General features: G+C 40.6%; 1 protein-coding gene across 7 annotated transcripts in view; it reads left to right on the forward strand.

Moving 5' to 3' along the window:
- Window positions 1-27,624, forward strand: part of RGS7 (regulator of G protein signaling 7) — a 243,181-nt gene that overhangs the window by 21,171 nt on the left and 194,386 nt on the right. For 2 of the 7 annotated variants that reach the window (XM_074351784.1, XM_045509429.2), the window contains one exon: window positions 7,029-7,079. The exons of the other annotated variants lie outside the window; for them this stretch is intronic. In XM_074351784.1, coding sequence (XP_074207885.1) covers window positions 7,029-7,079 — 51 coding nt within the window. The remainder of the gene's footprint in view (window positions 1-7,028; window positions 7,080-27,624) is intronic. 7 annotated transcript variants of the gene reach the window in all.

Here is a 27,624-nt window from a genome sequence, read left to right on the forward strand (position 1 = left end):
TATCAAAAACAACAGTATAATAGTTAAAATATATGATTTCTTTACCATATGTGAGGCATTGCACCTCGCATATGCTATATAACTTAATCCTTAAACTAGTTACAGATTTGGAGAATTTAAGGAACGTGCCAAGGCTAAGCTGCATTTGGCAGAACCAAGATTCAAACCCAGATGTTTTCTTAAAGCTTGTTCTCTCAGTCGTTTTATTATAATGCAATAAATTCAATAGATTCTCAATCAGATTTCATTAACATTCTTTTGCCCTCAAAGTGAAGCCACGAGGTTTTGCAATCTTAGTGATGACGTCCAGATCAATAAGTAAAAGCAGAGTGGGTGAGGGAGTGTTTGGCCCAGGATGATACCCTCTTTCTAAAATTAGACTTTTTCTTTCATTTTTGATAGAGAGGATCTGAAGTTGGCAACAAAATAGTATATATATTTTAAAGTCCTCATTGTTTTTTTTTTTTTCTGACGTCTGCTGGAGCAAACAATTTTTAAAAAAACAGAAGGAAAAGTCCACTAAAGAGGAATACATTTAAAATAGGAATTTTAAAAAAGCCATGCTAAATACTCAGAGATGAAGTGATGGACTGATGAAGCCATTGGTTGCACCTAAATAGAAGCAGGGTTTTATTTTGCTTGGTAGCGTAGAAACATATTCCTTTAGATTCTAGGGTGTACAAACCGTTTCCATAAGAAAATTCAGCCAGAGTGACTTGATTAGGAGAGAGTATAATGGAACATCTACACCCTATTTTCTGGACATTATAATTCTGGTTTTGCATGAGTGTTTTCGATAGAGTTTTGTCCTATCAACTCCCTTATACTTCAGATCATATTGAACTTGCAGTCAAAGGAAAACTCCAGGTATTTCTCAGGGAAGCTACTGTAGAGCAGGGCCCTCTTCAAGTTCTACTTTGGTGATTGATTATTTAAGCCCAAACACTGGCTTTATATTTAAATCTGTCTAATTACACTTTATTAAAATAAATTCAGGTTTTTATCATGTTGAGTTTTTTGATCTGACAGATTATGTTCCATTCCCTTTCACTCTCAGATGTGTGACATGGGCCTTAAAGCTGATCATGTAAGACAGAGCCCTGTGGCCTCCCTTTAGTTAGAAACTTGCCACCAAATTTTCATTGACTTATTTACCAGTATTGTCTATAAAATCTAATTTGAAAGCATCATGTGTCCTTTAAACCTACATATTATCCAACAGAAGCACACAGGACACTTTGTCAAATATCTTCGAAGTTTTCACTTAGGTTCCTATAGTTAAAGAACATCCTCTTTTTATCTAGTACTAAAGACAGCTCCACATTATCCAGCAAGTAAGGACCCATGGGAACCTTTAAGGACCCTTAAGTGGTTGCTGATGACTTTTTGGCTGCCTTATGGAACAACAGTAGAGGGGACGTAATGGTAAGCTGACATCACCAAGCCCTGCGTGCAAGGTTCGCTCTTCACTGCATTATCACAGCCATTAAGCCTCTTGTGAACTATCTTGTACAGGACGGTACAGGAAGGAGACGGGGCTTTCACTATTAGTGATGGACATCCCATCTGTGAAGATGTCCAAGCAGCTGTAACTGGGTTCCCAAGCATTTGGACGTTTAAATTCCCTTATGCAACTGAGTGGTATGCAAGTGCATACCATGTAGCTAAGAATACTTTAAAATACTGTCGCATATAAGAACCAAGTTTTAAGAGTGGAGAGCCCTTTGAGACCATCCACTTGCTATATTCCAGCCAAGCCTTATTTTATACTTAATGTGAAATACTGTAGATACATATCACTTTATTGTTATTTTATTATTAATACTGAGATACTTCCATTAGTGTCTGATGTCTGGATTCCAGTGTTGACTTAATAACTCTAACTTATTGTCCGTATATATGTCTTTATTTGCTCTTTTCCATCAGCATGTTTTACTCTTTGGTTATAAATTCCTAGGTGGTAGGGGATGTTGTCTGTGATACATAGACAAATGTATTAAACAGAGAATAAATGTTATGCTCAGACTCTCCATTGAGAAGGTGAAGTGGGTCAAGAGCGTCAAGATGGCAGGAGGTGGCTCTCATGTGGAATACACAAGTAAGGATTTAGTTTATGTAAGGAAGCCAAGGCCTTGAAAGGGAATCTCAGAATAACTGGATGGCATATGAATCCATGTTTACTGCCCAGTGTTATCTTCTGCTTTCACAAAGGAGATGATAATACTGTTATCCTTATAATATATGTTTAGAACCTAAAAATATATCCAGCAAAAGCAACTGAGGCGTGGCTGAGACACAGACGTCTGAAATCTTGATAGTCCAAAGGGATACATCTATAGTATCAACAGTGGAGATGTGTATTCCATGATGTTTTATTAAAGGTGCATACTTTGGTATGCAGGAACCACATTGGTCTCTCCTCTCCAAACCTGTCTTCAGAATCCTGGGTGGCTGGGCATTTGGTCCTTAGTGTAGTGGGTTCCTGGGTGAGGTCTTAAGAAGCCTGGCTTGAGGTTCAGGGTTTCATTCAGCTGAAGGGTTGACAGCAGCTTCCGTCAGGCACATTGAGAGACCCAAGAACACATAAATGCAGAAAGCAAGCAAGAGGCAGGTCTCTTCCCCATATTTGGCTCCAGGTCATCCTAACAACTTGCTTACTGGAGGCCCAGCTGCCGTTCTAGAGCTGACTTGTGTTGTTTTATAAAAGTCAGCTGTTAAATTCTCAGGAGGTCTCTGTGTTGGTTTAAACACAGCCATTATTAAGCATTAAATAATATCAACTTACAATTCAATAAGTTATATTAAAAGGAGATAATAAATACTCAAAACTCATCTCTTCTTAATTGTTTTTTTCCCAAATATTATTATTTTCTCTGCTTTTAAGATTATTACATCTTGTAAATAAGCTGCCTATCTCTTCCCAACTCTGGGTTTCGCATCATGCATTGGAATCTTGAAATCAGCCACATTGGGATATTTGTACCATGGAAATCAAGTACAGGACAAGTGAATATTTACTTGATTGGTTTTTTTTTGACTTCCAGACCTCAGAAAGTCATGGAGAAGACAGTAATAATGCAGATATAAAGACATAAACCTAAAATACGTCATGTTTATAGCTGTTACATTTGTGATCAGCAAAAAAAAAGGAAATATTCCCCTGATATTTGAAAACTGTTATCTGAATCAACAAAAGACAGTTGCTTACATCATTGATAAACAAGTAAAGTTTTGACATTCATCTTTATGGTTTACTTGTTAAAGTAAACACAGGTATCAACCAGCATTCATGCCACTTATTAAATTATAACAATAACTTTATTTTGAAAGGAGTTTTGAATTGGGATGCAGCTCCCTTTGTCAAATCATAGCTGAATTGCAGCCATCATTGGCTGTGGGCACAAAAGTTGGGCAGAAAGCAATGAAAGCATCCTGTGAGAATCAGTTGACTGTACAGAATTTACAGTAAGAAGTATGTCTGCTTTATTCTTGGTAAATTGTGTGGAACTCATTCTGTTGGTAAAATTTATAATAAATTTACGTGTATACTCACAGACGTTTTGGAGGGCCAGCTGCTGTCATTCATTAGCATGGTGCTGCCAAACTTGGAGCTGACAGTGTACCACCTACCCCTGCACCTTAAAAGTTTGGGGCTGTTTCTGGGGCTGTGATTATGAGGCTGTGGAAGAGCTCTTTCTCCTCCTTCCTCTTGATGATTAGACATTTATTTCGTAGACTCAAGGCTTCCTGTCTGTTTAAGAAGTTAACATTCCCAAGAGGAGTGGCCCATTATTCTTTTTTAGACCTTTGCATTCTATCATACTTGAATTTGTTACATTACTCCATCGATTAGAGAGCCGGGGGGCAATGTGGAAGTGAAAAAGCTCAGAATGGAGAGTCAGAAATCAAAGATGAATTTTATCCACTTCATTATTTTGTTCAAGGGCAGCAAGGAATTTAGAATTAGAGTTATTTACAAGTATTGGTCACTGGAGAGTTCCACGTCCCTTCTGAGACAGTGGTCTTAAATCATTTGTTTGCTTCTTTTATCAGGGTCTTTTCTGGTCAGCTCGCTCCGTGTGACAGTCCACAGCTCAGGGGCAGGAAGGTTAACAAGGTAGGAATTGTTGGTATAGGTCAAAACATAATTCAGCTGAAATTATCAAAAAGAAATCATATTGGAGAACACATTTAAATCTTTGGTACAACAAGAAAGTGACTATTGTTGGTTATTGATATATTTTTAAGCCATTAAGTTCCCGAAATTTATTTTCTCTTAATCTGAAATTTTTAGGCAATAAGGCATAGCTATTTTCATACATCAGACAGTTAACAGGATAACTATACTGGAGGAAATACAGGACTCGAGAGGAACACTCTGAGTTAATTATTTTAAAAAAAATATGAAGTCAAACATTAGAATTCCCCTGGTAAATGAAATGAAGTGGTTGATTGTGAGACTGATCACCATTCAATTTAAAATAATTCTATGTGAGACTTCTCTTTTTAGTCTTAGGTTGAACTCTGGCTACTATTAAGTAGATCTTGATTTCTGGCACTCCTCCACTCCCCAGCCCCAAACTTGTTTCTGCCATCATCTGTATCTCAGAAAATGGTACTATCATTCATTCCATTGCTTAGATTGAAAGTCTAGAAGCCATTCTTAATTCTATCCATCAACAAGTTCCCTTGGTGCTACCTTTAAATACATCATGACTTCATCCGCATTAAATCATTTCCATAGTTACCACTATCATCTCTTACATAGACTATTGCTATTTATTCTCTGCAGTACAGCCAAAATGATCTATTAAACATTTCAGTTAGCTTTTGCCACAGCGTATTCAAATCCCTCAGTGCACTGCAGGGCCTCGCCTTGGCCGGCAAAGCCCGAGGGGGCCTGCGCCTGGCCATTGGTGTGACCTCTCCTCCCACCAAATCTCCTGCAAGGGTCTCTGTCTGGCCCTTTGCTGCAACTGCACTGATCTCTGGATGGGTTTCAGATGTGCCAAGCTCATACTGCCTCAAGCAGCTGGCACCTGCTGTTCTTCTGTCTGAAATTCTGAACATATACGTTATGTTATAGCAGCTCTAGCTGTGTTTTCAGAAGGGACCAGCAAAATGTCTAGTAATAATGATACTTTATAATTGTGTTATGCCTTGCCGTCTGTGGTTCCCATTTTTGTTAACCAGTTTTTAATTTTCTTAATGATTCTTTGAGGAATGTATTTTATAAGTGAAGGATCAAAACACAAGAGACGGTGAGAACCTTGTCGAGCATCAAAAATCATCAAGGTCAGAACTAGAGTCAAACCCAAGCCTCTGACTCCAAGTGCAGTTCTCTGCCTCGGAAAGTACAGGGACCAAGATGAGTGGCTGCTGGCTCATTGCTTTGATCACCATTTCGTGAATATTCATTCCATATCCCTCTGAGGGAAAAGGGTTTCTGATAGTCAAATGAACACCTTTGGTTGAGCTGTGAATTCTAAAAAGCAGAACAAGAATATTAAATTAATGATTTCAAATTTCAGGTAATAGCAGATTGAATAGGAAAGAGAGCAATTCAGAATTAGGAAGGGAAGCATTTAAAGGCTAAGGGGGATGGTTAGCTCACTCATCAGTCGCTCCTGTGAGCGCCTTTTCATGGATGGTCATCGGCTCCCTGGGGATTTTATGACGCTGCGATACTGTTCTGGAGTTTGGTAACCTTCTTGACTTCTTGTCTCTAGTGGATGGTGAAAAGAACATATTCCTGTCTTCCTGTGTTGAGTGTCTTTTTCTTTCGTCTCTCTCTCTCTCACATACACACATACATCACTTCTTCATCCAGGTCTTAACTTACAGTTTCCTAAGGTAAATATACTTAGCGGAAAATGGTTGACTTGACTAAATGAGAAAGTGGGTTTGCTTCAGGAGTCAATTTCTCAAGTTCTTGACTTTTTTCATAAAGAGAAGAATGACCACAAAAATTGGTTACTTGTTCTCCTTAAAATGAAACTTAGTCCTTTGAAAAAAATCTACCTTTCAGACACCAGGAAAAAGCAAACATACTGGATGCCTTGGAAATACGCCTTTATTAGCTTGTAATGGAATTGCTCACAAGACAGCATTAAATGGCATGTTTGGGCTGATGCATCTCTGATCTTGCTCTGGAATGCCAGCATGTTTTTGTGAGTAGCAGAGACTACGACATTGAAACCCCACTCACTGCTGTTCTTAGGACACGTATGCCAGTGTGGCAAATGGATTATTTTAAATTAGTAAGAATCTGAGTACTGGAAGGTGAGCTGTTAACCAGTCATGGAGACCCATGACTCTGTGCTATTTCAGTCGTCACGTTAAACACAATGTTGTAATTTGTGATTAATTCTAACATTTGCATTTTGCCTTGCCTCCTATGCCAGAGAATCAAATGTCACAATCTGTATTCTTTTCCGAAGTTTTCAGTGAATCAGGAATCTTTTTATAGGAAAAGACACTGTAAAGGAGAACGTTGGAACACAGTGTTCCTCAGATCTTTAGTGTTATCCTCACTTCTGCATTCTAGCAATGCTTCAGAGTATGAGTTTATTGTCAGAATCTCTTGTTTCAAGTGGCAAATGTCAGCTGTGTACAATTTTAATGCCAGATTCCATGGCTTTTGCATAACTTCTTTTGATAATGAAGAACTTTCTTTAGAGCAGCCTGTAATATCACCAGGGTGATTGGATGATTCTGTTCCTTCTGTCCTCGTCATTTTCTGTTTGAGTGCTTGCATGTCTTGGATGTTACAGGAGAGATCATTGAGAGATAAGCAGGTGAGATAAAACGAACAGTTTCTGAGCTCCTCATTTGTCTACATCCTCACTCATTAATGCCAGTCTGGCTTAAGTGATGGCTCGTCCGTAATGTAGAGAGTGAAAGGACAAAGGAGACTTGATGTTATAGGAACCAGTCCATGCAGCTGAAGTCCTTCCAGACATTTTTAGTTTACAATCTGCATGAGCTTGCTTTCCCCTAATAAATCCTCCTTTCTTTCTTTTGCTCAGTATTTTCCCGTGTGCATTAAGCTCGGAGGACCCCCACGTGGTGGGCTCACTGTAAGTATCTGTGGTGTGAACCAACGTGCAGGTCTGGGGAGCATGCTGCAAAAGCAGCCCAGAGTCACGGTCAGATCTACTTGATTATGGATCCTCATCCAGGCCGTGACAGACACTTTACAACTGTCTTGCCCAAGCCCTCAGAAGTACTGACACAGCTGAGCACAGTCCTCTCTGGGTCTCTCAGGAAATAGACCAACTGATAAAAAACAGTTAGCTCTGTCCTCGTGTCGGGCTTGTTGCTGTCCTCTTGCAGGGCAGATGTCTAAAGTGTTGATTCCTTATCCAGGTACTTGATCCACATCAGTGTAAAAATATAAAGTTGATTTGTTTTGGTTAAACAGAGCTGGAATATTAGACTGTAGCTGAGTTTTAAGCTGACATTTGGATGGTCCTATTTTAAATACCAAAATGGAATCACAGCTCCTTCTATCCTCAGTGGACTGTAAGGGATTTGACTGGGAGGCCGGGCTGGTGTTTCTCCATTCTGGTCACTGTGCCCTGGGCTGCAGGCTAAAGAAAGCATCATTGCCTCCCCACCTCATTGTCCTCATCTCCCTGGCAACTGCGGTGGCACTGTTTCTAGTGGCATTAATGCCTGAAACAGCTCTTGAAAAAGAATAAAGATCATGTGTCCAAAGTTACTCCTGTTTTCCTGGCGATAAGGATGTGTGCATCCATCTGCACATTTTCAGCGTAAAATCATAAGAGTGAAATCAGTTATCAGAATGAGGTGAAAAGTTGAATATCAACACACAGCTGAAATTCTCATTGGACAATTTTTTTTATTGCCATCTGTATCTGTACACTGAGGTCAAGGGAAGATGTGACTTTCACCCACTGAATGCTAGGGAGCTTTGGGTCAGCCACCTTCTCTGATAAGACATCCCATTCATTCAATCACGCTTTCAAGAATGCTAACTGAGCATCTCTGTGTGTCAGACATTGCAGATGCTGGGAGACGCAACAGAAGCACAAAACAATTAAGGCTCCTGCTTTTATGGAATTTCTCTTCCAGTGTACATTCATTCATGTCTTGATATGACTTATGAATGGGGCCTAGCAAAAGGCCTGCCATGTGATAAGTGATCAATGGCTAGCATCCTCTAATTGTCTTCTCCTTGCCTGAATTTTAATTTCCCAAAGGACATCTATGTCTTTGTTGGCTTGAATGAATAACTAAATTTATTTTAGCAATTTGTTGAGATCTATTGGTGAGTTAATAGAAATATATTTGAAAGGCCTGTTCACTGCCTTTGCTCAGTGGGAAGTACCAAGATAACTGATGCACTCAAAACAGTCTGCTGTTTACTTTTATGTAACATGCATTTGTTATTTGTCAGTGAGTTTAGTAAGTTTTCCTTTAACCACTTGTACGTTCATTAGGATGGAGTAGAGAGTGTGCACTTTCAGGGCCACTCACAGTGGTTTGGATGTTCTCGAAATGTGCCTATAAATGACTCATGCAGTAGATTGTACACAGAGATGGGGCAAGAACAAGAGCATTTTTCTATGGTCACATTTATAACAAAGCTGAAAAAATAATCCCTAAACCACAAGAGACACAGTAGAATCTTTCAATAAAAATCTGTTTGAACAAAATACACTTAACAGGGGAACGAGTACCAATTTGCCTAGCAAGGGCTTTGATTTTCATTTTTATAGCCTTTCTCCCTTACAAACCACATCATTACCTTGTTACCTTATTGTTAATGTGCTCTGAAAGGAAACAGTGGATAACCAGTCATGTGACACTGTTTTGCCAGTTGACCTCTTCTGTTCCAAAGTACGTTTCGAGGTGTGTGTGTATATATGTGTGTATGTGTGTGTGTATGGGTGTGTGTGTGTGTGTGTGTGCGTGTATGAGAGAGATAATGAACATGATGTCTTCTTGTAGTTATTTAGAAGATACATTAATCTATCTTTTCTTTATTCTGATCTGAATTCCATGCTCTAAGACCCATAAATCATGTCCAGCCTCATTTCTACTGGTTAGTCACAGTGACCTGGGAGGAAGTCACTTCACCTCTTTACATGTTTTTCTTTCTATGAAAAAGAAAGTGAGGCACATGAAGTTTACCAGAAGACCTTTTCGTCCATCCAGTTATAAGATTATCTTACTCTTTTTATAAACGTCTCTGGGGGAAACTGTCCACCCCAGGTTCTTTGCATACATCCTCCAACATCCTGACACAGTCATTAGTGAGGATGGCTGTGTCTGAACCCGTGAGAGCATGACCATCATTGGGACTGCACTTGAGCTAGCAAACAGATTGAAAACGATGTGGGGTTGAGCATCAGTTTCATATTAATGCCTGTTTCTCCAGTTATGGGTTTTTTTAAATTAATAAAACTAGTCAGTGGAGTTAGAAATACTGGGAAAATATATAATTTGTAAATTACTTCATTAAAACTTAGAAAAGGAAATTAGCCAGTGAAAATAGTTTAAAATTCCCTGAAGAATCTACCAGAGAAAACACGAAATACCTTTAGAGAAATTAGGCAATTGTACCACTCATAAACAGAAGATCTGAAAAATTAAAACCTTTAAATAATATACTAGATTAGGTTTATTGTAATAATGGGCCTTTTTTTTTTTTTGGACAGATCAAGAGGATTATAACAGATTATAATTACTCCCATTAGTCATTGTGTTTTAGTTCATGACATAGCTAAAAATAAGTAATGATAAAGGATGCTGATAACAGTGTGCAGTTAAATAAATCTTTGACACTGTGTTCCCAGGACCTTCTCAAACCTCACACGTTGACAAATACATGATTTTCTTACTTTATTTTCAAGCCAGCTCTGTAACTATCTTTGATGTCCTCCACTGTCTTTCAAAAACAAGTAACTGTATTTTTATTTTTTTATATTTATTTTATTTTATTTTATTTTTTTAAGTAACTATTTTTAAACTAACTCCATATTTAGTAGTTTGTGTGCAACCCCGAGCCTTGTTAATTTAGGAAACTTGGATGGTCAGTCCTTCTGTCAACACACACCTCTCCCAGCACATCTCACTCGGTCCCTTCTCAACCCCTTGCTGAGTGATTTGCTTCTCTATCCAGCTTGTAGCACCTGGAACTCAAATTCCTGCCTCAGCCATGTTACAAAGTTTTGACCATTGGACACCTCCTGGACCACTTGCAAATAGCAAAAACAACAACTCCAGTCCATTGAGAACTTTTGATGGACAGAGCTAGGACCTGATGCTTCTCACCACTTCCAGGATCCCAGCCTGGCCTTAACCATGGCTGTGGCTCTCCTGGGTGGGTGAAACACCTCACTCGTATCTTTGCTTCCACACTTACCTCTATGGTCTTTTCTCTGCATAGCAATCAGAGTGATCTCGTTAAAATGTAAATTCACCAAATGAAAATTTCTCTTACAGAGGTATTCAACTAATAAATGGAGGCTAAGTGACAGAATGCAAAATGTTATCATTTTGAAATGATCGTCAGTAAGCTGCTACCAGCAGAAAATAAGACTTAACCTGCATTACTGTTCCTCCTGATAGAAGTATTCTTCTTCCACCTGTGAAGGCGTTTTGTCCAAAAAAATGGAGCCTAAATCTGAACAAGCCACTTGATCTTACTGCCAGTTTATAAGAGACAAAGGAACATGTTAAGTGAAACCATAGGCTTGCAATCAGCAAAATCCAGACTGTGGCAAACTGTGCAGAACGGACAACCCAGATTCTTCAATAACAGCAAAAACAGATGCAAGGGGAAAAAAAGAGAGAAATGTTGGAGACCCTAAACATTAAAAGAGACTTAAGCGATATCAACAAGTACAAAGTGTAGATCTTATTTTGATCCTTATTGAAGGTCAGTATAAGCTTGTTTCTACACCAAAAATGCAGAGGTAGAAACCTTTTAAGAGACTGTAAGAAGTATCTTAAAAATAAAATCAGCAAGCTTTAGGAGAAAAAGAGAATGAAAGTTTGATTAGTTTACTTCCAAAATGTCTTGGCCATTATTTTAGAGAGTTAACGATTTTTAGTTAGAAGCTGGTTCTTTTGGATTCTAGCATATTTGCTTAAATCAGAATTTCCCCATCCCCTCTATGGAACACCCCCCCCCCCCCATTATCCTAAAGCGTATGTTTAGATAACATGCTTTTTCCAGTCCTTGTTCCTTTAGTTAACCTTTGCACTCCCTACCCATCATCCCCAAGTGTTCAGGGAACATCTTGTAAAAACTTCAAGGAAGAACAAATCTCTTCCCTTTTTGGACTTTCAAGAAAACACTGATAATTCTAAATGAACTTCCTAATCCCATGGCCAAGCAAAGAGCTCAAAAACTTGATTGATGTCTTATTCATACATGTAGTTAGATGTCTTATTCATACATGCTGTAATGAATTGTGCAGCCCTTTTATTACCCTTTGTTTCTCCACAGCTTTCTTTGCTCTAGCAAACAAAATTAACTATTTCAGGAGCACTCCAGTGTAGAATGTGAGAACCGTGGTTGGTTTTTTGCTTAAATCACAGCCAACTTAGGACCGAAGGACTCATTTTCATTCTGTTGCACAGCATTCAGTGGGACACTCAGGTCTTACAGATGAAATGAGTAAAAGGAAAGGCTTAGAAAATAAGCATATGAAAAGCTCTCTACCTTAGGGAAATGCAAATTAAAACAACAGTGAGATGGTACTTACACGCCTGTTAGAATGACCAAAATCCAAAATGCTGACAACACCAAGTGGTGGTGAGGATGTGGAACAACAGGGACTCTCATTCATTGCTGGTAGGAGTGGAAAATGGTTTATTCACTTTAGCAGTCAGTTTGTCAGTTTCTTAAAAAATTAAACACACAGTTACCATACAATCCAGCAATCACTTTCTTTGTGTTTTATCCAAATGAATTGGAAACTGTGTCCACACAAAGACTTGTGCATGGGTACGAGCAGCTTTATTCATAATTGCCAAAAGTCCTTAAAGTAGAAAAATAAACTGGCATAACCATACAATGCAGTATTATTCAGCAATAGAAAGAAATGAGCTGTCAAGTTATGAAAAGGCATGGAAGAACCTTAAATGCATCTTACTAAGTGAAGGAAGCCAATCTGTAAAGGCTACATACTGTGTGATTCCAACTGGATGACATTCTGGGAACAGCATAACTATGGAAACAGTAAAAAGACAAGTGGTTGTCAGGGATTAGCAAGGAGGAAGGGATAAACAGGAGGAGCGCAGTGGATTCTTGGGGCAGTGAAATTACTCTATATGACCCTGCAGTGGTATATACATGTCACTATACATTTGTCAGGACTCACAGAATGTACAATACCAAAAGTGTTCCCCTAATGTAGACTCTGGGCTTTGGGTGATTGTGATGTGTCAGTGTGGGTTATTGGATTGTAACAAATGTACCACTCTGGTGGGGGATTTATAATGGGGGAGGCTCTGAGCTATAAGGGAACTGTATTTTCAGCTCAACTTTGCTGTGAACCTAAAACTGTTGTAAAAAATAAAGATCTATTTTTTAAAAAAAGAAAGGCTTAATAAAACTGGGAGGAGAGTACCTAAGTGATGCCTTAATGGGACTAAGTTAAGAAATAAAGTGAAAGGCTGCTCCTTCATGCTTATATGTCACTGTGCTAGGTTGTTATCTATTGATTTGCAAATATGAGCATAAATAGATTTCAGGAATGAAAATCATAGCTGTGTTTTGAAATTAGAGTGGGTTAGATATCATAGTCTTTTCTGTTTCCTGCAAAAGACTCTGGATGTATAGTAATACTGGCTTCAAATCATTTCCGAAATATTCCAGTTGCCATAGCAGCCAAAGCTGATGATGGAATTTATATACACAGCTCTCAGAAAAGAGATTTTCTGAAAAGGTCTGTGGAGTTGCTCAAGATGGTTGGCTTTTTCATAGATCGTCTTCTGCATTTTCTGCATTTATTCTAGTAACTAGGGTAGTAGGGTTGTGTATGTGTGTGTGTGAGAGAGAGAGAGAGAGAGGGAGAGAGAGAGAGAGAGAGAGAGAGAGAGAGAGAAATACGTACCTATTACCTAAGTGACATAACATGAAATGGTCAGTGTGGTAACTGGACAGAATAATTGAAATACTGACTTTCTTGGAAGATATGGAGACTGTTAACAAACCTAGGAGTGTCAGAGGTTAGAAGGGGAAGATCGAGAGTCTTTTGAACTGTATTAGCTCAGATTAGTTAGCCCTTCTTTCTCTTTAAACATATTATCATTTCTTGGGGACTGATTCTATATTTAAAATTGTACACATTGGGATTAAAATTAAAGTGCGGCGAGAAGTGCCCTCCGTGTCTGCAGAGATCACTGAACCAGCTCTAGACTCCCCTGAAGATGCAATTTTTTTTCTTTATCTGCTCTTGTTCTTTATCTGCTTATTTATGTGGTGGCAAACATGCCTCAGACTTGGGCATAGCTCAGTTGACCTTATTACATTTGTTTTTGTATTTCTCTTCTAGAAGGCTTTCCTAAGGTCACCAAAATATTATGAAAGGAATCAAAACAATGGACACTGAATTCTTTCTCCATGGCTATGCAATGTCCTTGGAAGATTAGATGATGCGAGTCTTGGAGACTCTGAGAGAACTGATCTTTATCGGTATTGCTATGCCAGATAACATGGTTTCCCTGTTGACTGGTGCTAACAGGTGTTTGCCTGATGTTTAACATGCATGGAAAAGAACAAGCCTTACTTGGGAAAATTGTTTGTGAGATGCTTCTTCTAGTCTGTCTTCTGTAGGCTCCAGAGTTTTCTCTAAAGTTGGTCCTTGGTTTCCACTTAGGCTAAGCACCTCTTTAATAATACACAAGAGTGCAGAGGACTGTGCTGAGTGCTATGAAGAAACGGTGAGATGTGCTATCAGGGACTATATGGAAAAACCTGATTAGTTGGAGGGGTGAGAGAAGAGAAGATGTCTTTGAAGCGGTGATGTTTAAGCTGAGACCAAAAGAGTAAGTAGGTGTCAGACAAACTGTACTTGGATTAACTGACCTCATTTCAACTTTTCAAACGTAATGCAAGCTCCCTGATCAAGGTCTTCACACAGGCTACCTAATCTTGGCTTGAGATGCTGGTCCTCTCCTGGTTTGTGGTTATTTTTGTGATTATCCATTTAATCTCACTCTTTTCTGATTGTCTGCAATCAGGAGGTTAGATTTTTTTTTTTCTTATCATTTGGTTTTGAGTAATACTGAATTATTTTGTGATTCCTCTTCCTTTTATAGACCTCACAGCAGCTCAAGCTTTACCAGGTAGTTCTTCCTACTGCTGGCCAATTATACTGTTGAATTTTCACCTGGTGGTGATGCCCCTGGTGACAGGGTCACTCTTATTTGCAGATGGATTCCTAAATTTCTGAAATGAGTTTTTTAGGATCACAGAGTTTGTTATTAATTTTTTTCTCCTGGGAGAGCTGAATAATCAAAGCCACATTCAAGATATGAAGAAAGCTGGTTGATTATCTATTTCTGCACCTCATTATAACAATTCACGTCTTCTCCCTACATTGATAGGGCATTTGTGTTGTATCCTCTCTGAATTTAATCCACTCGTCTTAGCCTGGTTCTAAAATGGTGATGCTATCCTTCTGTGGAATCATTCTCATAATTTATCTATCCTCTCCATCCCTCCTTCTACAAATTAATTCCATAAGCATTCATTGGGCGCACTCTGTGGGCCAGACACTTATCTAGATTCTGGGGATACGACAGTCAATTAAAGATACAAAAATCACTTTCTTGATGGAGTTGACATTCTAAAGATGTGAGACACTGAATAAAGGAAATCAGTAAAATACAGCATTTTAGTTGGTGATACGTGCCACAGAAGAGAAAAATGGGAGGAAGGAATGTTGGTGGGCGAATTGAAATTTTAAATCAGGAGAAAACCTAGCTGAGAAGCTAACCTTTGAGTAAAGATGTAAAGGAAATGAGATGGCACTATCAGGGAGAGAATGTCCAAGCAGAAGAGCAACAAGAGGGAAAATCCTAGAGGAGAAAGGATGCTCAGCCTGGTCAGGGGACAGTGAATAGACCAGAGGGGTCAGAGTGGAAGGACCAACAGAGAGAGGAAAAGAGGATAAGTGCGAATATGTAACAGGGTCAAGCCGTGTAGTGCTGTGTGGGCTCCCTCAAGACATTCTGGCTTTTACTGTGAGGGAGATGGGAAGCCCCTAGAGTTCTGAAGAGAGAAATGACATGATCTGATTTACACACAAGCAGATTTACTCAGGCTGTTGTGTATTAGGCTGAAAGGAATATGGTTGGAAGCAGAGAGACTGTTGCAATAATCCACGCCGGAGGTGAAGCTGGTGTGGATCACAGTGACGGCCATGGAAGTGGAGGCGAGGAGAAGGACCCTGAGTATATTTGCAAGGTAGATCTAAGAGAGTTTGTTGATATATTGGGAGGTAAAATAAAACAAGTCAAGGATGACTCAAGGTTTTTTGGCCCAAGCAACTGGAAGTTTTGTAAAGCTGCTGTTGAGAGGTAGGAAAGACTGGAGGAGTGCAGGTTTGGTAGTAGATTGGAAGTTTGAGACAAGGTCTTCTTGCTTCTCCCTTTCTCAGTAGCCATGGCTTCTCTCAGGCCTTCCTCAGTCCTGACACACACACACTCCCTCATTCCCCACTGAGGATGGCTGGTGGGTTCCCAGGAGCTAGAGTCCCATTCAGTACTGAACAAAGGGGCTGGGGGAGGGGAGAGACAGAGTTGTCTTCTTAACATTTAATTTTTGGATGGAGTCCTAGAGGGCCAGGGACTTGAAGAAAAGTGCAAATTGTACAATCCTTGTTTCATTTTAAAATAGCATAATCTCCCAAGGAATGATATTAAGAACTTGGTTGTAGCTGTTCTGATAGGCTAGAATATATTTTCTTCTTTAATGCAGAATTGAGACCTCAAGCCATTCTTCTGGGACTCACATTTTTTAATTCCCTCATGCGTCATGCCATCCCTCTCCTCCGAGGCCCCTCCTGCCTGGTTTTAGGTCTTGCTCGCTCCTCGTCTCTTGGGTAGAGTCCATATTTGCTTGTTCATGGCTGAATTTGTTGAATGAATGGATGTTGAATGAATGGAGCTCAGATCTATGATATTACTTGTAATGTCATTCTATCATTTTTTTTTTTTAGTAAATTACTTTTTATTTGTTTTTTGGGGGGAGGTAATTAAGTCTTATATATTTAATTCTTTTTTTAATGGAGGTACTGGGGATTGAACCCAGGACCTCCTGCTTGCTAAGCATGCACTCTACCACTTGAGCTATAGTCTCCCCCCACCCCATGCTATCATTGTAATTGGGTTTCCTTTACATAAGAGTTTTTCACATTGAGATTGGGCTTCATTGGGAAGGGTTCATTGAGATATGGGTACTTAAGCTGTTTGAATGATAACAAAGAGTGTTCTGCAAACGTCTCAAGGTGAAGATGGAATAAATCTTTGAGATTCAGAATGCTCAGAGAGATTAGCATGTCAGTTATTTGGTAAACTCTGTTTTATCTGTTAATTCTTACTTGTTTATACTATAAGGTCAGTTGTGTTATTACCTTAAAGGAGACTCAGCTAAAATAATGTTGATTTCAGGACAAGTTAAGTAAATAACAGTACAGGAGGGTCACAGTTATAACAAAAATCTTGAAGGTTGGGTTGTAAATGTAAGTTTGGGAAACACAGTTCTAGTCTAAACAACCAGTTGATATTTGGAAGTGTTCTTCCACGTCTCTGCTCAGTGGTCATTCAGACTGTCATTGTGTATGGTGAGGACTGGGGATTTTGCATGCTACAAGGTCATTTCAGACAACTGGGATTCATGACAGTTTCCCACTGCCTTCGTGGTGCATTTCTACTGAATCTGTCTAATAATTGTAATGAATTCATGAATCTCCAACTCTCAGTTACCCTGGACTGCTTCTCAAGCAGGCATTGTTTGTTGTTTTAGTACTTACTATCAATCATTAGGTAGGTAGCATAGATTTAAATAATTATAAATATTACCTACTTTGGTTCACAGAAATGAATAGAAGAAGAATCAATTTAGATGAATAGAGAATAGACTGAACAGCTGATTCTTGTCATATATCCCAAGCTGGTCCTCGGGGGCAAGGAGAGACAGAGGCAAGACTCAGCTGGTTTGCTTTTGCAGGGATATTTTAGGTGTAAAAATTTCCCTCCTTAATATTATGGAAAAGTGTCAGTTTGATGAGGGAATTGCAAAAACTCTGTCTTAAGAAAACTAATTAAAACAAATCCAATTTGAATTGTATATATATATATATATGTTTTTTTATTCTACGAATCTAGGGATTAATTTGTCTCTCCTGACTGTTACCAAACTGCATGGCAGATTTTATCGTTTCAGTTATTAAAGAAAATATTCTAAACCAGGGGGTGTTCACAGGCACCTGCAGCCAGGCTGAGTCCCACACAGCAGTGTCTGAAAGAACAACTTCATTTCCATGCATTCCACAGGCAGGGATATAGTCTGTGATGGGCAGAGTTAAAAAAACAACAGTTGTTCTGCCGGTTGCTGTGGTGATGGCCGCAAGCTGGTAGGACTCCAGAGATGAACGTCTCCCGGCTCATTTGGATGAGGCAGAGACGAAGCGATGCTTAGGGTGTGGGATTCCAGCTGTGTTTTTAACAGGACAGTTCCTGCAGAGGAATGTCTTTTCTGAGACAAGACTGATTTTATTTTTTGTTTTTCACTTGGAAACACATTTTTATGTCACTTGACCTTCTAATCACCATTTCCAGCAGCCACTTCTCAGCGCTCAGCCTCTGAACTTAGTACAGCGTTTATCATTGAGGGTGACTCACACTCTCGGCTTCTTTTCCGTGGTGCTGAAATAAACACTCACCTTTCTGTTTGTTTTCCCGGGTTCTGTCAGTGCGGACTTCCCTTCTTCTTTTCCAGAGTGTGATCCTTCAGTGTCGCTGCCTGTCTCCTCTGTCCGACTCCTCTGGGTCCTTTCTCCCCCCTCTCCTCCTGCTCTTCATCACCCTGTCTCCTCCTCTGTTATCTGACCACCTCTCATGTCCATGCTGATGATTCCCAAATCCTTATTACTAGCCCAGGATTCTCTGTCAAGTTGCAAATTCATGTTTCTAATTGCCAGTGAGAATCTTTTCAAGATACTCTGTGGACACTTTAAACTCAATGTTCAAAATAAACTCATACTCCAACCTCAGTTTTTGTGACTAAGATGGATCTCGTAACTAGCCACCCAGGACTGAGTCTTTGAGGCTGTTCAAACCTCGCCCATCCCAGGCCGTTTGTATCCAACCACTGGTGGAGTCTTATAATCTGGCACTCAGATCTCCCGTGTCCTCGCCGTCAGCACTGGGGTCCCTTGGACGAGCCGTTATTGCCTGACGCTTGGGCTCTTAGAATGATCTCTCAGCTCTGATTGGCTCAGGACGCTACTTGCTGGAGCTGTCTCCAAAACACAGCCTCAACACAGCCTTTCCCAATATTCAAAATGTGCTCTGTGGGCAGAAGGAAGTCTGTATCCCTAAGAGCGGTGTTCACGGCCCTCCATGGTCTGACCCCAGGCCCTGCTTTCTGCCACAGTGTGGCCGTTTGCGCTCACGCGCCCAGTGCCCTGGCCGCTCTCAGGAAATGCGTTTTGTTTTCTTCCAGCTTGTCCCTGCTGACATTTCCCCTTTGCTTGATGAGTCTTTCCCTCAACCTCTGTTATCTTTACATTTATAAACATAACTATGTTTCTTATTATAAAACAAATTTTAAATCATGAAGGTAACCTCACAGAAACTTTCAAAGACAATAGAAAAATATTAGGAAGGAACTAAATGTCTTGCATAATGACATCACTCAGATGTAAGGACTATTATTACATCGTTTAACTTTATTTTCATTGATATGTATGTACCACACATACAAAGTTTTGTATGTACAGGTTTTACATTAGTTCTTTTTGCTTCAGATTACATTGTATGCATTTACTGGTGCTTAAAATGTTATTTGAGAATATTTATCTAATGTCTGTAAAATATTGTATCATATGGATATACTGTAACTTATTCAAGATCTACCAGTTTGTGTAGTAAATAATTTTACAGAGGTAGTTTTCCATTGAATTTTTAGAATGATTATCCCTATACTGTTTTTCGGGACACATGGTTTATTTCCTTCCTCCCTCCCTCCCTCCTCTCTGTGGCCCCTTTATTTCCCTTGAGGTGGGGAGCGTTCAGTGTAGAGTAGGCATTTGGCTGCAGCAGGGGTGATGGCTTGTACAGGGATCCGCCCACTCTTGGCTCGAGTGCAGATCGTGTCTTCTCAGACCTGCAGCCTGGGCTGGTGGTGCTAGCACCAGCTTCTGAGTTCTGCACTGTTCTGTTGGATTAATGGGATCCTCTTGTGTTCCCACTATGTGTCTCTCTGGTGGACTAAGTGGACAAAGTACATGAAAACCCACGGCCCCGATGTCCCCTTGCTAACAGGTCTCTTCACTCCTCACTACACAAGCCACTTTATGCCATTTTGCTTTTGGGATCATATCCCTTTCCAGGGAGTGGCTTATTTCTTAAATGATCCCTTTTGCTTTAAGGAGTTAGTTTCTAAAGAAAACTATAGAAAAAATAGCGTGGATTGAAGGAGAGGCTTAGCCACGATTCCTCTCACTGATCGCACCGCAGGATGAGAGCTCCTCATGCTCTGCTTGGGACACTGAGAGTTCTCTAGGCTGGAATTAGAAGAATGAGGATGTCTGGCCTTTCCTTAGGCCAGGTGCACTGTCCCACTTTAGGCAGTAAACCCTGTTCTGGCCAGTGGCAATCTTCAGCTCTACAAGTTGATGACCAGTGGAACTTTTCAGGATTCTTTATCAGAGGACTGTCTGCCTTAGCTTCTATCTTCCTGTGTTAGCCTGTTACTTCAGTTGGGGGGCTGCTCACGAACTAGAAGCCACACATGAAGAAGCTACCCACAGTTCTGTGAGGCTCATCTGAAACGGCTTCTTCATGAACTGGTCCTGACGTCCGAGAGAATGTGGCACACTGTCTTCCTCCCTTGTGTTCTCGTAACACGTGGATTATTCTGCTCTCAAAGTGTGTGTCTCGTTTGGGATAATCTGTGTACATTTTATCCCCTTGACCAGTCTGAATTTGTTAAGGACAGAGAAATGCCTTGTTTACCTTGCCATTTTCTCAGTAGAAATCTGGGAGGGAGGTGGAGTGAGTGGAAACAAAACGTCAGTGCTCATGGCGCGCGAGGTCAGGCACGTGATAACTTTACTTGCGCCATTTTATACTGACATTATATTCTGATTAATTGCATACATGCATGCAGATCTCCTTCTAAGTGCCAATGCTATGTTAAAAAGTAGTGTTTACATATATACGTGTTTATAATTCATCTAGCCAATCCATAAAATGTTTACTGTCATCCCCATTGATGGTTGAGAAAACCAATCTTTGGAAAGTTTGTATAATTTATCCAGACTTACACAACGATAAAATGATAAAACTGGTATCCAAATCCAGATCAAATCAATTGGAAAGCCTCTATGTCACCCTTCCGCATCCCCTACTTTTTATAAATGCTGAGGTGTTCAGTTAATGTGCAATTGAGTACAGAGTTCATTCTCTTTTCTAATCAATGAAGCAACCTAACGTGGAATGAGAACAGGTAAAATTTACTTTCTAATTTGTGTAAGTGAAAAAGGAAACAAATGATTTTTATTTTGCGCCCTGAGATAGTGGATGATGAGAGATATTTGGATTTCGTGTAACCATGTTCATTTTCCGAGTCAATACTTTTTTTTTTGTTAGAGAAGTTGTTCATATATCTTAAAATTTTGATCTGTTGGCTAGTGGACTGTGGGGGGAATCTGCACACATTTGTTCTGTGTAATGCTGCTTAATTTCGAAATCATCTGAACTGCACATTTGGCATCAGCTGCTGCTGTTTTCCTCTTGATCATCTTGCCTGTAGCAGTAACATGTGCACTCCCTAAAATGCATACTTCTCATTTACAAACACCTGTACATGTGAACCCTAGTTTCTAATCTGGCATTTGATGTAAAAGGGAAATTTTCACATGTGTGTGCACCTAACTAGAACATAAAACCACTGAGATGGGAAATGCAGGGCTCCTTTGGCCTTTGCACATATTTTTAACGATATCTCCCCTGGTGAGATAAGAAATTCCTCAACAAAGGATTTCCTCTGAGCTAGAATAAGTGATGGCACCCCCCTCTCAAGGTGAGTACACTGGGCAGTGCTGTGGAGAGCAGCCTCCTGTGCCCCTCCTTCCACTTAGGTAGCAGCAGGCAGAGCCATGCCCCTGCTCTGTCCTCCTCCCTGCCTCTCTGTCCACCTCCCCCCAAGCAGGTTGCCTGAGAGCCTGTTTGATCTTTGATGCACTTGAGAAAGTGAGATGTGATGAAGGCTTTCTTAACTTAGAATCAGGAACCCAGGCGCTTTCCAAATATTCTTTGTAGTGACTCCATAAATATTTGTTCAGTCAATGAGTGAGATAAGTGAACCCCTTTATGAAGCACTTATTTAACCACTGCTGTGTCATAGAATCTGGAGCTGTAAAATTGAATGAGAAAGATTAAGTGAGTTGCATAGAATCTAACTGTTGAGGAGGGTTGGTAAATTTAGTAGATGTTGCTATACAACATGGTGAGTAGTACGGCAGAAGCATGGACAGACTGTTAATTAAGGGAATGTAGAGAGAGGACAAATGAATCAAGCTTGTGATTCAGGGAGTATTTCCTGGTAACAGGTGTACTAAATTTTGAAGTATGAGTGGGCACATACTAGTTGGAGAAGGTCCACAGGGCAGAAAGAGGACACATTTTATGCTAAGAAAAGTACAGAGTTAAGGAAAGATGTCGGTTTGAATTGACTGGAGAAGGGAGAGTTAGGTGCTAAAGCTTGATAGAGAGGCAGGAGCCAGACCATGAAGGGCTTGTGTGCCGAGCATCTCGTGGAAAGGCTGACTTGCACTGTCCTAGGTGTAGGGGTTGCTCTGAGACCAGCATCCCTTACTGAGGGAAGAATTAGTGACATGCCCCACCTTGCATATTAAGCCTTATATAACAACAACAACAAAAAATGGTATGGGCATTTGCAGAAGCTGAATGGATTTATACAATCACTAAGCAGGCAGGTTGCTTTGCTTTTGGCTGGCGTCCAGTGTCAGAACAATGCAGTCACTGGGAGGCATCCCATGGTAGTGGTAATTATGCTCTAGAAAGGCTTATTTTCTGGGGAGTAGCTGGAGGCTAAGATGAAGAGGCTTCAGGGGCCAGAACCACTCATCAGATGTTGCACCTGAGTTCTAGAGGTTGGGGAGGAATCCCATCCCCCAAGTCCTCAATTTCTGGACCAGAGGATTTGGGACAGGGCACCATGAAGAAAATTTTCAGGACTTCACAGAAAAGGATTTATTCCTTTATGGGATTTTGCAATAGTTAGGATCTCTCAGTTTGAAAATAGAGGTATTCCTTTTGACTTACCTTACTTCTCTTGGTGGTGGATAACCTTGAGATCTGCAGCAATGCAGTTTCCCACTGGAGGTGTCCAGAGATCAGAGAGAATGTTCCCTTCCTTTACAGCACTGCCCCACAGGCACGTCAGCACATTCATAACAGATTCAGATGGAGTTGGAAGGAGGATCCCCTGTGTGCTTTATAATACTCATGTCCTCCAGAACATCTTCTCAGGGGAAAAATTACAGGCATGCCGGTCTCCTTACCTATTCAGGGGTGAAGGAGCCTCAACTAGATACATGAGGAAGAACAAGAACTTTGGAGCAGAACAAACCTGGAGTCAAATCCTGAATCTTCTCATCCTGAGCCATGTGATCGCAGGCATCTTGCTTTACCTCTCTTAGCCCAGTTTTCACGTGTAAACGTGTGTGAAGACTTCACAGGTGATGAAATATCAAGTGCTTGGTCGTGTAAAATATACGATCTGTTGATGTTCCTTTTTTGTCATTGCCAAAACTTGACAATTTCTGTGCTGTGGAAATTTTCATTATTTCTCATCAGTTCTTATATCAAGTAAAATATTAACTGATCTGCAATGATGGTGCCCCCAATTTTCTAGAGGACTTCCACTTTCAGATGACTTGTCCTATGTCATGTATCTTGATTATTCTTTTTTCAGTCAGAAAATATGGCCACCACAGATGTCCAAGCCTGACAGTTACTTCCTTTAGAACAGGGCAGGAACCTAATTCCTGGCAATGCATATTTATATGGAAGTCCATCTGTCATATGTATCGTAGGTATTTATAGGTATCTGTAGACATCAGGATAACCAGAAGGACCATCCTTTGCCTAAGATCATTATATGAGGTAGAACACTTCTTGAATTACATAAAAATAGAACTGGAAAAACTAGAATCAGGGACTTACAGGTCTTACACTGTACTGGTGACCTCATTGCCAAGTGTCCTTTATGCCCTGGGAGAAAGAGTTCTGTCTTCACTGTGATCCTTTATGTTAATGGGCAGAGACAACTCCTTTGGTGCCAAGACCCCTGGACACATCACGGCATCTCTCTGCATTGATCAGTTTAGTAAAATTTTGTTATGTTTACATGTGTCACTGTCTAGTGGCTTTGAAAAAATACCCTAGTCAGCTGTACGCTGGGCTTTAAGGTCAGGTAATTTTACGATGACATGCAGGAATCTATATTGTGAAGGCTCTCGAGTGGTTGGAGTCTTTGCAGGAATTACGCACCGAAATCTAGACGCTCTTGCTGCTTGTGGTGGGCGGTGTGTTAGGTCACCCAACAGAGAAGAGGGCTGCGGGTTGCATGTCCAGGGGACACTGCTTCTCCTTGAACAGTGCGGCATAACTGAGGACTCCTGGAAAGTTACAATAGTCAGGTTGGCAGCAGCAAGCCACAGGGAGCTGGCCGTTATCCAGGGTGCTGAAAAGACGTGATGGAAAGATCTCTGTTTGGGCTGGACGGACAGAAGGAAGAAAAGCCCAGAGGTTGAATCAGACTGATTGCTGATGAGGTGGGTTAGACATAATCTGCATGGGATGGAACTAGCAGATGGTCTGTGTATTCAGGCTTGCTGATGGGATTATACCGTCATATACTCATCTCCCCTGCCTTTTAAAATCACAGAAATGAGAATGCTTCCTGGTGGTGTTTCTGAACTAGGTTTGGGTGGAAGAAAAGGAAGCGACTCATATATGAAATAATAGGAAGCAATTTCATCCTCCTTTTTTAGAGTTGACGAAGGGGGTCAGTGTGGTACAAAGTGAACTGAAAGGGGAACCTGTGTTCTGATCTTAGTTTAACCATTAAGAAGCAGTATAACATTGTCTGACAGAATACCTACCGAATTCTGACGGAAGATCTTGTACGAGCTGAGCTACAAGGAAAATCCTCATGAAACTGCATAGGAGAAAAAGAAAAGAAAAAGGAAATTGGGATGGGACCTGCCCCCCAGGGAGGGAGCAGCAGAAGAGGGGAAGCCCCCTCTCCAGGAGGGAGGTCAGCTGGGACAGAAGGGGCGCTTTGGAGGCTCAGAGGAGAGCACAGGAGCCACTTTGTGGCAGACAGAATGGAGAGAAACCAGCACAGAGGTTTCATGTGGTCGCTAGCCTGAGATGCCAGTGGGCTGGTGCTTGCCAGGTACTGGATGCCGGCGCTTGGCTTCAGAGGACTGACCTGGGGAGAGGACTGGGGTTGACAGCCCCTTAGGGGGCTGCAGTGTGGTATGGGCTGAGGCTGGGAGTGTGTGCAAAGGAGCCTAGGTCTGCCACAGAAAGCTCCATGGTTGGCAAGTGAGAGGGGAGGGGCGGAGCACCATAAAGAAGGGATGTTGCTTGGCTGTAAAGGCAACACTGTTAACACACTCTCATGACGGGAGGAGTATGATGCCACCATGGCAACCGCCTTTTCCATGAGCCCACAGGCTGTGACCTGAACATAAAAACTCCATTGTTAATGAGCCCGCATAAGGCGGGGACAGATGACACCGCAGAGGGGACTTCCAGGTGGACATCTCCTGTGGAGGAATACCCAGAGGCTCCTCTCCCAGGGGAAGCACCCCAGCCCCACCTACCACTCAGAGCAGCTCGGAAATGGATTTGGGGAGTTCTGTTCTAACAACCAAGAGCAGACCTGGCCCTCCCAAAGGGCTGTGATAACCACAGAGCAAAGAGGAGGCCCCACCCAACACTGAGTGCAGGCTCTGGTGTCAATGCTGACCATACCCATCAATCAGGGGATAGCAGCCAGCCCACACACAGGAAGCATGTGGCAGCCACACACACGAAAAACGGCCCTCAAAACCAAAGTATTAGCCACCCACAGTCTACACGGGGACTCCCCCTTATAAAATCAGCCCCTTAAGATCATAGTAGATAACCATTACCCCTAAATTCATAGTGTTAGAGAAATACAGGTAGAGTGAGAAAGCTGAGGAAACTTCCCAATTAAAAGATCTAGAGAATTCCCCTGAAAAAACAATGAAATAGACCTTTACAGTCTGCCCAATCTTGAGCTCAGAAAGAAAATGATAAAAACACTGAAGCAATTAAGAGAGGCTATTGATAGAAATGTTGTCTATAAGGAACTGACTTCAATCATAATAATAAGCAGATAGAAAGTGAAGGCTAGAAAAAGAAATGTATACAAACATTAGTTAAAAGAAACAATGAGTGGCTGTATTAATGTCACATAAATTATGCTTCAAGGTTAAAAAATACTAGAAACACAGGAGGACATTATATAATAATGAATGAATATGTCCATTCTGGAAAAAGTCATAGCAGTCTGAAATGTGTATGCATCAAGAAATAGTTGAAAATATTTGAAGCACAACTCATTGAATCGAATGGAGACATAGACAAATCCACAGTTCAGCTGTAGACTTTAAGACTCCTCTCTCTAAAATGGATTTGAGCAACTTGACAGAAAAACAGCAAGGGTATAGAAGAACTCAACAACACCTTCAGCCAGCAGGATCTAATCATTATTTAAAGAACACTCTAGAAATAAGACATATACACATATTTTTTAGATTTTATATATATACGTGTGTATATATCTATTATTTTCCCCAAGTGCTATGGAATACATACCAAGATAGACCATGTCCTAGGACATGAAACTGACCTCAGTAAACTTAAAAAAATCGAACTCATACATAGTATATTTTCTAACCACAGTGGAAACAAATTAGAAATTAATAACAGAGTGATAGCAGGAACATCTTCAAATACTTGGCCATTAACAACACGTTTCCAAATAAATTATGAGTCAAAGAGGAAGACAAACAGGAAGCATTTCACCAATAATGAGCTGAATGAAAATGAAAATACAATTGCTGTGTATAGTTAAGTGGAGCTGAGAGAAATTTATAGCATCGAATGCATGTACTACAATAGAAGAGAAGTATCAAATCAATAAGGACAACATAATTTCAAAGCAGGCAAAAGGAAGGGAATAATAAAGATAATAACATACATAAATGAAATTGAAAATAAAAAAGTAGCGAGATCCTTGTAGTAATGGACAGGTCTTTTCTTTGAGTGTATCCTGGTGGTGAAATTGTACTATGCTGTTGCAAGACGTTACCATTGGCAGAGATTGACTTAAAGGACTTAACGACCTACAACTGCATGTCAGCCTACAGTTATCTTAAAATAAAACTCTAATACTGAAGATACCTAAGACCTAAGTCCATGCTACTAGCTAAGTGTTTAGAAAATGAGTATTGACTCAGTAAATGCATAAATACATCAATTAGCACTAAATGCTAAGTTAGTTATTATCTTTGATAAAATACCTTTTTTTTTGGGTACATCTGTAGCACTGAGTGTGTCTACACATAATACATTTAGCTTTTACCTTCCCTCAAAGAACAAATACAGAACTAGTAAGAAAAGCAGCAGAAACCAACACCCATTTTTCACAGTAACTGGACTGTGCCTCTCCTCTTGAGTCCTAAATGGAGCTCTCTGAGCTTCCTTGGATACTGAAGGAAGTAACATCTTTGTCCGAATTCTCTTTCCTGTGCTCCAGTGTATTTTTTGCTCTGCTACATTACAGAGATGTTCTGAGATCTCGCTTCATCCCGTGTGGCCCATGATTTCCCCTGGTCTTCACTGGGGAAGGAACCAACTAGAGTGGGCGCTGACTGTGTCCTACTATGGAGAAGATATGTATGTTGATGGAGGACGACCCCAGGTGAATAACGGGTATATGTCCCTTTTACGGTGCAGTTAAGATAGTGCTGCTCCCATTTTCTCTCAGAAGATGAGGAGAATGGAAATAGGAAACAAACAGTCCATTTTCAGTGGATCTAGAAGGCACCTGCCACCCTAAACCACAATGTATGAGGAAGGGTGGACAAGTACACTACAGGTCAAGGAGAAGTGTGCAGAGACATTGAGTCAGGATGCTCAAAATGACAGTTTATAGACAAAGCCAACAGAGCACAGATCGTAGTTAGGGAAGAGGCTGGGCTGACGCTTTTCCTCAGTTTGGTTACCTCAATAGAATTAGTTGGGATAAAAGTGAAATTTTATCCCTGACAAATTCAGCTTTAA

Source organism: Camelus bactrianus, chromosome 23, assembly GCF_048773025.1.
Source record: "Camelus bactrianus isolate YW-2024 breed Bactrian camel chromosome 23, ASM4877302v1, whole genome shotgun sequence".
Classification (NCBI taxonomy): domain Eukaryota; kingdom Metazoa; phylum Chordata; class Mammalia; order Artiodactyla; family Camelidae; genus Camelus; species Camelus bactrianus.